At 44.1% G+C, this 14,567-nt stretch overlaps 1 protein-coding gene across 3 annotated transcripts in view; it reads right to left on the bottom strand.

The window, feature by feature from the left end:
- Window positions 1-14,567, bottom strand: part of LOC125456511 (ubiquitin-conjugating enzyme E2 U-like) — a 59,788-nt gene that overhangs the window by 26,297 nt on the left and 18,924 nt on the right. For all 3 annotated transcript variants that reach the window (XM_048539684.1, XM_048539683.1, XM_048539685.1), the window contains 2 exons: window positions 8,780-8,909; window positions 3,944-4,028 (listed from right to left, as the gene is read on the bottom strand). In XM_048539684.1, coding sequence (XP_048395641.1) covers window positions 3,944-4,028; window positions 8,780-8,909 — 215 coding nt within the window. The remainder of the gene's footprint in view (window positions 1-3,943; window positions 4,029-8,779; window positions 8,910-14,567) is intronic.

Here is a 14,567-nt window from a genome sequence, read left to right as displayed (position 1 = left end):
CACATTGCTGTGGGTCTGGCGTCACATATAGAACATAGAACATGGAAAAGTACAGCACAGTACAGGCCCTTCGCCCCACGATGCTTTGCTGTGGAATAATCCTAATCCAAAACTAAAATAGCCTAACCTACATTCCCCTCAATTCACCGCTGTCTATGTGCATGTCCAGCAATCGCTTAAATGTCACTAACGGCTCTGCTTCCACGACTACCACTGGCAAAGTATTCCATGCGCTCACAACTCTCTGGGTGGAGAACCTCCCTCTGATGTCTCCTCTATACCTTCCTCCTAACACCTTAAAACTATGACCCCTCGTGGCAGTCAATCCTGCCCTGGGGAAAAGTCTCTGGCTAAATTAGGATGGCAGTTAGGATGGCAGTTTCCTTCCCTAAAGGACATTAGAGAACCAGATGGGTTTTTCCAACAATCGACAATAGATTCATGGTCATCGTTAGATTCTTAGTTCCAGATATTTTACTGAATTCAAATTTCACTATCTGCCATGGTGGGAATCGAAACCAGGTCCCCAGAACATTATCTGGGTCTCTGGATTAACAGTTTAGTGATAATACCACTTGGCCATTGCCTCCTCACTTGGAAAAGCTTTTCCACCTTCTCCGCACATGCACCAGCATGAATCCACTTTTAGCTCCTTCAGTCCCTCATTTTCCCTCATTTCAGAAATAAACAGCTCTAATAGGGTGGAGAGAGCCAAGATGGATGGTGGGTGCCTGACATTCAGTTTCTCACCACTGAGGAGAAGGTCCTGCTACTTGAGGACCTTGACTGCCCAAGTAGCAATGCCGAAACCATCAGGTCGCAGCAACCAATTCAAAAACATTGCCCTTTGCTGTGCTGCTGTCCCACTATTACCACAGTGAATGTACTCTTAACATGACCAAACGTCTGCCTCTTGCTCATGATGGACTCTCTCCTTTTGTCTTTTGCATTGTCTAGGTGGCTAAGAGGACAGCCCCACAACCCCTTCTCATGTTACCACCCAATTCATCTATTTAACAGATTAACAACATCCCCCCGAGCCCCAAACATATCATTAAGTGAACTGTCAACCACATTGCTGTGGGTCTGGCGTCACATGTAGGCCAGACCAGTTAAGGATGGCAGTTTCCTTCGCTAAAGGACATTAGTGAACCAGATGGTGAAACCAGAGTGGTGCTGACTGTCAATGACCTCCTAAGTCACTTTGTCCCTTTCCCATGCATGATTTATCACCTTCCCCACAACTTATTTGTGGAGGTGCTGCTGTTGGACGGGGTTGGGCAATCAGAAGACACACACCAGTCCACAGGTTTATTTGAAATCACAAGCTTTTAGGGGAGCGCTGCTCCTTTGTCAGGTGAAATGCAGGTAAGTGCACAGGCACAGAATCTACAGGCAGAGAGATAATAGCCAGATCTCTTATAAATATTATTAATCAACCTGTTGTGACATTCCTCCAGAGCAGGCCTTCTGGCACCATGACAGGGTCCTTTAAAACTCCTGGCATCTGATGCTATGACACAAAGATGCAACATTTTGATCTGAAAACAAAATGCAGAACTCTTGCACCAGGAACTCACCCCTACTAACTGACGATATCTCCCTTATCTTAACTGAGGATGACTGCCCTCAGACCTTGAGATTTGGATGATACACACATAGTGTGTTTGCTACTGGTGCTAGGTGTGGGTGTGAGATTGACATAGCATGGTGCCATACAGTAACATGCCCACCATCTTCACTAATGACTGCTGACAACTGTGACAAGCTAAAAGGCAAGAGGAGACAGAAGTCCTGTGAGCCTTTAAGCTCTGGCTGGGGTGGGGGAGAAACATTCAGAAAAGCAGGGTAGGGCAATGCCCTGAGCATTCAAGTAGATAAAATGTGAGTGCTCACTAGGAGCGCACATGAGGAGCCCTCAAATGCACTTAGTCCAATCAATTAAATTGATTCTTGTTCCGGCGTGCAAAATGTCTTTGCAGCAGCAGAAGCAGCACTGCACTGAAAGGTGCCAGTGTGATTCCAAGTGCAGTGTTGAAGTGGAGAACTGTCTTGCACTTGGACTGGTGATGTGCCATGACAGTGTGTGAGGCTGGTATACGGCCCATACCAATATCTGTAAACAGGGTGCATGCCCATGGACTATGCCTCAAATTTTTTCTGATTGCGGTCCAAGCTGGAAGGACAGAGGAGCCAAGTAACAGTTCTGCATTTGGAATGGGGAATTGTTGCCATCTTGTCTCTATCCAATGGGTGAGAAAACAGGATAGTGCATATAAATGTGAGAAGATTAACTCATATGCAATTGGACCTCTCACTAGCCAGATCCATGTCTTGCCGTTCAACACTCAATTGGAAAGTGGAACTTCTTGCTGTTGACATCAAGGAACGTCTTACTGCTGACCTCACCTGATTTTCCCAACTTGGCAACTGATGAGGTATTGCACAAATTAAGAGCTTGTGATGGATGAGGTGACATATTGCCATGGATAGAAGATGATTGGCAAAAAGCAAGCTGAGGGAGGGCATAATGTTTTCAGGCCCTGCAAGATGTGGCGAGTGATGTGCCACAATGAGTGGTGCCCCATGGGGCCTTGATGGTTAACCATCTATGTCAGTGACTCAGATAGAGGGACTGAGCGCATGCTCGCTAAATTTGCTGACAATGCAACATTAAGGTTAGAAAGTAAGTTGTGAAGAGAACACAGGAGTCTGCAAGGGTATAGATAGGCGAAGGGAATGGGTAAAAAAATTGACTGATTAAGTATAATTTGAGAAGAAATGAACCTGGCCACTTTGGCAGGAAGAACAAAAAAGCAGCTTATTACTTATTGCCAAATTGAAATTGCAGAACTCTGAGACAGACAGAAATCTGATGTGTTGGTACACGAAACACAAAATGTTAGTACGCACTTGATCTGGAAAGGAAGTGGAATTTGTCAAGGGGAATAGATTATAAAAGTAAGGATGTTCTGCTACAGATGTGTAGAATGCTAGAGAGACCACATCTGGAGCATTGCATACAATTTGATCTACTTATTTAAGAAAGAATTAAAATCCATTAGACGTAGTTAAGTGAAGATTCACTTGACTGATATTTACAGTGGGGAGGTTATCTTATGAGGAAATATTAAATAGGCTGGGCCTGTACTGATTAGATTTTAGAAGGATGAGACATGGTTTTATCGAAACATCTATAATGCAGCAAGAGCTAGACTAGGTGGAAGCTGACAGGATGTTTTCCCTTGTGAGAGAGTTTAGATCCAGGTGATACAATTTAAAAGAAATGTCTCCCATTCAGAGGGCGGAATGGAAGAAATTTTTTTCTCTCAGTGTCAGAAAACATTTTAACTTAACTCTCTTGCCCAGACAGCATTGAAGGCAGGGTCATTACATACTTTTAAAGGAGAGGTGGAATAGATTGTTGACTAACAAGGGAGTAAAAGATTATCAGGATAGGCAGGGATCTGGATTTGAGGGCATAATTAGATCAGCCACAATTTTATTAAATGGATGAGCAGGCTAAATTTGTGTGTTTGTAATTGGTATGTTACTATTTATTATATTTTTTCAGCTCTTGCTGCTTTGCTAACATCTTGCAAGTATATCAATTACATCCAGCTTCTCACTGAATTAGCATGTTCAGTCATTTTCATTTTGTTTTAGTAACAATTATTTTACACCATTAATCCAAGAATGCTTTTAATGCACTTTCCTAAACACAGAAGACAAAAATGATGAAAATCAAAACAAAAATCTTACTGTAAAAACGGGGATTTAAAATATGTATTCAGAGGGTCTTGGTGGTTCCCAGAAAATATAATATCCATGAGTATTCTTATTTCATCAAATTTATTATGGTTTCATGAGATGAACCCAGTTCTGTGGGTATGGAATATCCAAATGTTGATTACTGACATCTGGATTCTCTTTATCTACTCACGTTAGAGGCTTGCCACAAGTTGGTGTGGAAACTTGGTCTTCAAAATGAGTCACAGGAAAATTCTCTGCTTCTACCTTAACTCCAGCTGTTGAGGGACAAAGGTAAACTTGAGAGATGTCAGTATCACTACAAAGAAACAACTATGTCACATTATTTTGCCTTTTCCCCAAAATCTCCACCTTATATTACTGAACTAAGGTGCCAGATGAAAATCCCACTTCCAGCATGCCAACTGTGAAGCCTGTACTAATACTGAGGTGCTGGTCTATAACAGCCAGATGCAATACATATGTATTGTATACCTGCATGTTAACCACAGAGTGCAAATTCCTCCTGTCATAATTGCATTCCTTCTGTATCATTTACAGCCTTTTGTGGTTCTCCCCCACTGCTACCATCTCAGCATGTTTCCTGTCTTAGACTGATTGAGTCATACAGTTCGACCAAGTTCCCAAATTAAGCTTGTCCCACCTGCCTGCATTTGGCCCTCCAAACCTTTCCCTTTCATGTACTCATCCAAATGTCTTTTAAGTGATGTATTTGTAACCACATTCACTATTACCTCTGGAAATTTGTTCCACACACGAGCTACTCTATATATAAAAAAGTCACCCCTCATATGTTTTAAATCTTTCTCCTCTCACCTTACAAATATGTTCACTAGTCTTGAAATCCCCACCCTAGGGGAAATACACCTGACATGCACCTTACCTATATCTATCATGACTTTATAAACCTCTATAAGGTCACCCCTCAATCTCTATGTTCCAGTGAAAGAAGTCCCAGCCTATCCAGTCTCTCCTTATAACTCAAATCCTCCATTCCCAGCAACATCTGTGTTGAGAGATAATAAAATGTGAGGCTGGATGAACACAGCAGGCCAAGCAGCATCTCAGGAGCACAAAAGCTGACGGTTCGGGCCTGGTCGACCCATCGTCTCAGCCTGCTCCTGCCCCACCGAACTCATCTCCACCTATCTGGACTCCATTTTCTCCCCTTTGGTCCAGGAACTCCCCACCTACGTCCGTGACACCACTCACGCCCTCCACCTCCTCCAGGACTTCCAATTCCCTGGCCCCCAACACCTCATATTCACCATGGACGTCCAGTCCCTGTACACCTGCATTCCGCATGGAGATGGCCTCAAGGCCCTCCGCTTCTTCCTGTCCCGCAGGCCCGACCAGTCCCCATCCACCGACACTCTCATCCGCCTAGCTGAACTCGTCCTCACACTCAACAACTTCTCTTTTGACTCCTCCCACTTCCTACAGACTAAGGGGGTGGCCATGGGCACCCGCATGGGCCCCAGCTATGCCTGCCTCTTTGTAGGTTACGTGGAACAGTCCCTCTTCCGCACCTACACAGGCCCCAAACCCCACCTCTTCCTCCGGTACATTGATGACTGTATCGGCGCCGCCTCTTGCTCCCCAGAGGAGCTCGAACAGTTCATCCACTTTACCAACACCTTCCACCCCAACCTTCAGTTCACCTGGGCCATCTCCAGCACATCCCTCACCTTCCTGGACCTCTCAGTCTCCATCTCAGGCAACCAGCTTGTAACTGATGTCCATTTCAAGCCCACCGACTCCCACAGCTACCTAGAATACACCCCCTCCCACCCACCCTCCTGCAAAAATTCCATCCCCTATTCCCAATTCCTCCGCCTCCGCCGCATCTGCTCCCACGATAAGACATTCCACTCCCGCACAACCCAGATGTCCAAGTTCTTTAAGGACCGCAACTTTCCCCCCACAGTGATCGAGAACGCCCTTGACCGCGTCTCCCGTATTTCCCGCAACACATCCCTCACACCCCGCACCCGCCACAACCGCCCTAAGAGGATCCCCCTCGTTCTCACACACCACCCTACCAACCTCCGGATACAACGCATCATCCTCCGACACTTCCGCCATTTACAATCCGACCCCACCACCCAAGACATTTTTCCATCCCCTCCCCTGTCTGCTTTCCGGAGAGACCACTCTCTCCGTGACTCCCTTGTTCGCTCCACACTGCCCTCCAACCCCACCACACCCGGCACCTTCCCCTGCAACCGCAGGAAATGCTACACTTGTCCCCACACCTCCTCCCTCACCCCTATCGCAGGCCCCAAGATGACATTCCACATTACGCAGAGGTTCACCTGCACATCTGCCAATGTGGTATACTGCATCCATTGTACCCGGTGTGGCTTCCTCTACATTGGGGAAACCAAGCGGAGGCTTGGAGACCGCTTTGCAGAACACCTCCGCTCAGTTCGCAACAAACAACTGCACCTCCCAGTCGCAAACCATTTCCACTCCCCCTCCCATTCTCTAGATGACATGTCCATCATGGGCCTCCTGCACTGCCACAATGATGCCACCCGAAGGTTGCAGGAACAGCAACTCATATTCCGCCTGGGAACCCTGCAGCCATATGGTATCAATGTGGACTTCACCAGTTTCAAAATCTCCCTTTCCCCTACTGCATCCCTAAACTAGCCTAGTTCCTCCCCTCCCCCCACTGCACCACACAACCAGCCCAGCTCTTCCCCCCCACCCACTGCATCCCAAAACCAGTCCAACCTGTCTCTGCCTCCCTAACCGGTTCTTCCTCTCACCCATCCCTTCCTCCCACACCAAGCCGCACCCCCAGCTACCTACTAACCTCATCCCACCTCCTTGACCTGTCCGTCTTCCCTGGACTGACCTATCCCCTCCCTACCTCCCCACCTATACTCTCTCCACCTATCTTCTTTACTCTCCATCTTCGGTCCGCCTCCCCCTCTCTCCCTATTTATTCCAGCTCCCTCTCCCCATCCCCCTCTCTGATGAAGGGTCTAGGCCCGAAACGTCAGCTTTTGTGCTCCTGAGATGCTGCTTGGCCTGCTGTCTTCATCCAGCCTCACATTTTATTATCTTGGAATTCTCCAGCATCTGCAGTTCCCATTATCTCTGAAACATCTGTGTTGATATTTTTAATGATTTGTGACTGTGTATACCCCTAAATCTCTCTCCTTGCAGCTCCTATCTCATTTACGTTATTTTCAATGAATAGATGAGTTCTTCTCAGCGGTATATGGGCTAGCCTTTTCCCAGCACTCGGAGCTGTGTAATACCTGCTAACAAGACCACTTTCAAGCATAAGCCTTGCGTATAAACTTCAGCGAGTAATCTCAATTGTACTAAATCCTCTTTGACATGCATCTTCCTTCTGAGCTCTCAGGATAAGGATCAAGGGTGGAAACCTGGATGGGGGCTCATTTTCCTTCTTCTCTATCCCAGTGTTGCTGAAACTAACTGCTGTTCCTATCTGAGAGCAGCTAATTCCACTTGGATCAAACCAAGGATGTTCACTGCCTTCCATCCATTCCATTCCCCAACCCACAAAGAAGAAAGAAAACAACGGGGCCTCAAATCTAAGAATCAGAAGCTTCAGTATACCTGGCACAGTCATCCATTAACAGGTCTGCCTTTGACACCAACCCTCAAGCCCTCTTCCACTACTTTGACTGTGTAACAAGTCTAAAGAGCTTGAATCATTCAGTTGCTTGTTTGACTCTCCCCCATTTCTTTGCCTATTAAACCAAACCAATCTTACCTGTACCAAAGATGATGCCTCAAATGGCGACATTCAACACTTTTCACTGCACTCCTGTACTTTTGTACTTGAGTACATGTGACAATAAAATCAAAACAATCAAAATCAAACCTTCCAATCCTCGTCCCACCACCTCTGAAAGCCCAATGCTCCCTAGTTTCTTTCCATTTCCCCTCTTTGCACACATCCCACCACAAGATTGACTCTTCCTCAAGGACAGTGTTTTTGATTGGGATCATGTTGGGGCAGTGAAACGAACACACATTTCTGTCGGATGTGGTGTCTGGCTTGGCAGAAGACTGGAACAAGGTCGAATGTTTCACTGTAGAAGTTGGACACAGCAGAAACTGCATGGAAAGTAGGGTGGCTGCCATTGAAGATCCTGGGTGCAATGGAAAAAGGAGCACTTGCCTCAGGGACAAGGAGGATCGTTTGGAAGTTCCTGAGTTGGAGACGGCATAATCACGGCACTTAATGATAGACATGGATAAACCAGGGAGAAAGCAATCCTCCTTGGAAATGGTGAGGTAAGGGATATAATCAGGCAACTGTTGGGAACTGGCTGATTTGTTATAGATATTAGTGGAATGAACATTGTTGAATTTAAAAGGTGAGAAGACTTCACTAAAAGAAGGGAGAGTTAGAGAAGGACAATCTAAAGGTAAGAGGTGGCGAGAATGAGGGAATCGGTTGAATCTCTTGCTTGAGGGTGAGAGCAAAAAGCAACATTAGAACTGAAGATCCCATTTGTTTTATTTTTGAGACATGTTTACTTTCTCCTCTATCAAATTTCTCCTCTTTTTCTTTAAGCCTTTCTATGACCTCTGTCAAGTGGAATTTCTGAGAATGAATATCATTAATATTTGCTCTCTTGAACACCACACCCAAATCTAAACTGTCCTCAGCAGAGGTACATGCATTTTCCAGTTAGGGACTTCTAATAATGATAATTAATAACAGTGCTGGTTAGTTTTCCCCTTGTGTAACCCACAGCAGCTCAAGCCCATGAACAAAAGTGAACTGAGGATCAATCCTGGGATCTTGCTGGTCAGTACTTATCAGTTTCACACATCAACTGAGCCATCAGCTACCCCTCGGCATTTTTAAAAGATGTCTGTAATTTTAAGTTCAGAAATGACTTTCCTTCCCTTGACTCAGTTTTATGCCCCTTCACATATATAAAAACCCGGGTTTACATGGGTTATATTTTCACTGTATAAATATTTAAGTGATTTATGACAATAAAGCTCTTACTTTCATTAAGCTGTCTGCTGGTTCGAACACATTCCAAAATCATTTCTCGATAACGTGCTGGGTTTTCCCTCAGCATCTCTACAGCTTCCACATTGACTGCATTTTCCAGGACTGGATTGGACAACATCACCTAGTTGGAGATTGGAGGACACTCCTAATCAACTTTCTATGATTAAAGAGTCAAAAACAAACAGTCAAATTCAAATAAACAGCAGGATGGGACCAAGTGGTGAATTAACTGATCGGTCATCATCCTGCCTCCTCTGGCTTTCAGGTTTGAACCTAAACTAAATTGACAGGGTAAAATTCACCTTTCAGTCTGGCTGTTACTGGGTCATGATCATGGACTATTTAATGGAAGTATTGTAAAATCATACACTGTCACCATTCAATTGATTGTCTATTAGCAAGAAAACAAGGAAATAAATCAAAAAGGTGGGGCAAGTTCAGACACTGGAAGTGAAGAACAAACAGCTTTCTTCCAGTGACAGGGAAAAGAGAAACTGAGGGTAGAAACAGAGGAGACAAAATTGATTGGATGATTAACATTGAGATGTGAACTGAGGGATGCAGAAGAAACCAGATGTGCCAACGTCCCTACTAAAGCTATTGCAAAAAGCAAAGAACTTAAGAAGGGTTGGGGAAGAGATGGAGGCAGCAGAAGGGGTGAAGGGACAAGGAGTCTGAGGAAGTGAAGAGGGGACTGCAAGGCGAATGACAGAAGAGAAGAGGCTGCAGGCGTGTTTGGGAGGGAAGGAGGGTGCTGGAGGTGGGGAAGGAAGGTGGTCGCTGCAAGACAGGTGGGTGATAATTATTGAGAACATTAATGAATTCTTCTCATTCTCCTCCTGTCCAAGTCCAGAAATGTCAAAGGTCAACACAAATGCAGATGGTACATGACTGCATCATGTTGGCTCAGTGGCTCGCACTGCTGCCTCACAGCACCAGGGACCCGGGTTCAATTCCACCCTCGGGCAACTGTCTGTGTGGAGCTTGTATGTTCTCCCCATAGGTTTCCTCCCACAGTCCAAAGATGTGGAGGTTAGGTGGATTGGCCAGGCTAAATTGCCCCGTAGTGACCAGCGATGTGCAGGTTAGGTAGGTAAGCCATGAGAGAGGCAGGGTTGCAGGGATGGCGTTTGGGTCTGCGCGGGATGCTCTTCAGAGGGTTGGTGCCGACTCGAAGGGTCATAACCCTATCACAGGTCCCTGCACTAAAGGGATTCTATGATTCTAGTCTACACATCTATCTCCTTCTGTGTAACAAGTAAATAAAAAGAGGCTTTTGAAAAAATACCTCACGAAGATCCTTCAAAATATTAATTTATCCTCTGGGAGCTGTCCCTAAATCACAATCACAGAGCAGTCTAGAAACCAAGCTACAGCAAAGCTTAAGGCAGCTGAAGGGTCATCACCTTCACCAAACTCCTCCTCACTCATATTAGTCCCCAAATGTCCCAGCACCGGGAAGTGGTGAGTGAGTCAGCTTGTGCCAGTTGTGAAAGAACATGGCAGGACATTAGCTGGTAGGATGTAGAAAAGATTTGAGATTTGTTTAATATGATTCGAGGTCAAGAAATATGCTGTGACAGATTTTGAAAGTACAAATGAAAGAAAGGAAGTTCAGACCTCGATCTAAGAGACATTAAGTAGAGTACAGGAGAAAGCAGAAAAATGGAAGTGTAAATGTGTGAGCACAAGAGTCAGAGAGAGAACAAACTAGCAGTAGGGGGGGTGTGTGTGTGTGAGAGGAAGTGTGGGTGTGAGAACGTGTGTGTGAAAGACAGAGAGAAGGAGAGACACAGAACACGTGCACTTGGAATGGAGAATGTGTGTCAGAGAGGTAGGGACAGAATGTGGGTGAGAGGGAGGAAGAGTATGTGTGAGAGACAGAAAGTATGTTTGCATGTGTGTTAGAGAGAGAGAGTGCATGTGAGAGCTGGAGAGAATGTGTAAGATAGAGAGAGTGTGCGTGTGTCTTTAATCCTCCAAACTTGTGATCTCTATTATAATAAAACAAAATACTGCAGATACTAGAAATCTGAAACAAAAGCAAAAATTGCCGGAGAAACATGGCAGTATCTGCACAGAGAAAGCAGAGTTTACGTTTCAGGTGCAGTGACCCTCAGGTAAAACCACCACCAATCGTTTCTCTAATGAGAGAGTAACCCTAATTACCCGGCATGACAAGGGCAGCAGATGCCTGGGAACACCACAGCCTGCAAATGCTGCTCCAAGTCATATATCATCCTGACTTGGGCCTGTCTCACCATTCCCTCACAGTCACTGGAACAAAACAGCACTGTGGGTGTGCTTTTACACTGAGTACAATGCTGGATGAAGAAGGCAGCTCATCACTATCTTCTCAAGAGCCATTAAGGATAGGCAGTAAATGCTGCCGTAGCCACTGATGTCCACGTTCTATGCAAGATTAAAATAAGAGGTTGATTATTATTGTCAGGAGAAACTGCGACAGAAAAGTGAGAATTAAAAAAGGACTGAAAAAAATAAGATTCATGCAATTATTTGCCTTTTCCCAAACTCAAAATAATTCACTGCACCAACCAAGCAGAACCTGATTACGAAATTCTCCGATATTGCAGAAAGGTGCGAGCAAGGAATGACGGAACGGACATTTGAAGGTGCTATCACTGGTATGTTTTGTGCCGTAAAATTTAATTTGCAGACAATGGCCCCCTCTGCTGGAAAGACTACCTATTACTTTCCAAATAAATGGCACCAGAGGAACTAGGTAAAATACACGATAAAAGCCGAATTGAATTGCGGATGCTGTCAATCCGGAACAAAAACAAAGTTGCTGAAAAAGCTCAGCATCTGTGAAGGAAGAAAACAGAGTTAACGTTTCGGGTCAGGTGACCCCTCCTCAGGATGCTGCCAGACCCGCTGAGCTTTTCCAGCAACTTTGTTTTTGTTGTGTTGTTGAAGGTAAAATACATTCTTTACAGGCAGTAAACTTGAAATTTCATAAAACGACAAAAGTGAAACTCCAGCTCTAGTTACATTTAATGAGTATATTTCATATAATCTTAATTCATAAAGCAGATGAAAAAGTGCAGCAGTCAACCACCATGTTCTACCTTTCAGTCTGGATATGAGAAACAGGCAATCAGTGTGATTTACCCAGCTTACCTCATGCCCATATATCGAAAGCCCAACTAAATATAAATACTAGGCAAATTATGAATGTGTAGAACGTCACCAAATAACTTTAAAAATGGTAAGGTTTTGCTTTAAACTTTATTTCTGTTTTAGCCTTAAATTTGAATTGACCCTTTTCCTATTTTGTGCAGATATTTTGTATTTTCTTTCCTCCGCATATTTTCAGAAACGCATAAGTGTGACAGCACAGGAAGAGGCCATTTGGCCCGCTGTGCAACATTGACCTGTTAAATGACCATCATTACCTGGTGCTGTGTTCTGCTCTTTCCCCATACCCTTGAACCTTATTTTTATCGAAATAAACATCCATATTCTAACAACTTGATAAGTGAAAAGCTTTTCCACACATCACACTTGCTTCTTTTGCAGATCACTTTAACTCTGTGCCATTCTGTTCTTGTTTCTCTTACAAGTGGGTACAGTTTCTCCTTATCTACTCTATCAAGCCCATTCATGATTTTGGAGACAACTAAGTGATCTCCTCTCAGTTTTTTTCTCTGCAAAAGGAGAACAGTTCCAACTTCTTCAATCTATCCTCATTTCTGAAGATCCTCATCCTGAAGCCATTCTTACAAAGTGCCTCTGCACTCTTTCCAATGTATTCACATCCTTCTTATAATATGACACCCAGGAATATACTCAATACTCCAGATGAGGTCTATCAAGTGTCTTACACAAGTTCAACATTGTCTCCTTGCTTCTATATTCTATGTTCCTATTAATAAAGCTGAAGATACTGTGTACTTATCATTCTTTCTACCTGTCCTGCCAATTTCAATGATTTGTGTATATATATATACCCAGGTCCCTCTGCTATTGCACCCCACTTAGAAGTGCACCCTTATTTTAGAATGTCTTTCCATGTTTGTCTTTCACCACATCACACTTCTCTACATTGAAACACATCTGCAGTATCTGCCCACTTCATCAACTTATCTACATCCCTCTGGACCTCTGCACTGTCTTCCTCTCAGTTTACAAATCTTTGAAGCTTTGTGTCATCTATGAACTTCAAAATTGCCCCCTGCACACCAAGATCCAAATCATTAATACATATCAGGAAAAGCCAGGGTTCTAACATCGACCCATGGATAATGGCACTACTAAACCTTGCTACAGCCCAAAAAATATCCATTGATTCATCTCTGTTACCTATCACTCAGCCAACTTTATATCTCTGATGCTAGTATTCTTTTTATACCGTAACCTATAACTTTCCTCACAAGTCTGTTGTTTGGCACTGTATCAAGCGCCTTCTGAAAGTCCATGTATACCAGGCCAACAGCATTGCCATCATTGCGCCTGTTACTTCTTCAATTAACTTCAGCAAGTTAGTTAAACGTGACCATTACCTTTAGAAATTCATGTTGAGTCTCCCTAACCAACCCACCTTTATCCATATAACTATCTGTATCCTGAATAATTGCCTCTATGAGCTTCACCACCACTGGTGTCTGGAATTGCTGAGATTATCCTTACAAACTTTCTTAACAGGGCCAGAATATTTGCAATTTTCCACTCTTCCATCACCTTGCCTAAGTGTAGGAAAGACTGAAGGATTGTGTCCAGTGCCCCTGTAGTTTCCACTCTCACTTTCTTCAAAATCATTGAATGCATTGCATCTGGTTCCAGTTCCATGTCAAGTCTGAGTAGCAATAGTCTATCTGACACTTCGGCCTGAACAATTTTGAATCATTTTAGCGACTGAGCTCCCGCCTCTGTCACCATGGCCTGGGTAACATCTCGCTCTTTGATAAAGACAGATGCAAAGAATTTGTTTAACACCTCAGCCATGACCCCTGCCTCCAGGTATTATACCCCCCGTGAATCCCTAATCGACCCTGCTGCTCCTTTTACTACTCATTTACTATTTATACAGTCATTGAAAACTTTGGGCGTTGTCTTTATGTTGCCTGCCAGTCTTTTCTCATAATTCCTCTTTGTCTCTCTTATTTGCTTTCTCACTTGCCCTCCTGAAAATTTGATATTCCTGTTGGTTCTGTTTATTTTATATCGACACTTGTACTAAGCACATTTTCTTCTCCTTATCTTAATTTCTACCTCCTTTGTCATCCAGGGAGCTTTGGATTGGCTTGTTCTATCTTTCTCATTTGAGCAAATATACCTTTACCAGACCCAAACCATCTCTTCTTTGAATGTAGCCCAATATTCAGTTAATGTTTTTCTTGCCAACTTCCTGTTCCAGTCACGAATGCCCAGCTCTGTTCTTGCCCCACTGAGGTCTATTCTCCACCAGCTGATTTTCCTCAATCTGGATTGTTGCACATCGCTCTGTCCCATCATCCTGCACCTTATAATACAATGATCACTGTCTCCGAAATGTTCCCGAATTGAACCTTATCCAATTGATCCAGCTCATTTCTGAGAACCAGGTCCAACAGTGCACCCTTTCTTGGTGAACTTGAAACATCCTGCTCTCGGAAGCTCTCCTGAATGCAGTCCAGGAGCACTTGTCCCTCACTGCACTGTACAGTATGAGTACCCTAGTGTACATTTGAGTAATTGAAATGAACTAAATAAACTCCATTACAACTATCCTATAATGTTGGCATCCCTCTGTAATTTCCCTGCAGATCTGTTCTTTTAC

Source organism: Stegostoma tigrinum, chromosome 8, assembly GCF_030684315.1.
Source record: "Stegostoma tigrinum isolate sSteTig4 chromosome 8, sSteTig4.hap1, whole genome shotgun sequence".
Taxonomy (NCBI): Eukaryota; Metazoa; Chordata; class Chondrichthyes; order Orectolobiformes; family Stegostomatidae; genus Stegostoma; species Stegostoma tigrinum.
Note: the sequence above shows the minus strand (reverse complement) of the source record. Positions and strands in the feature narration are given on the sequence as shown.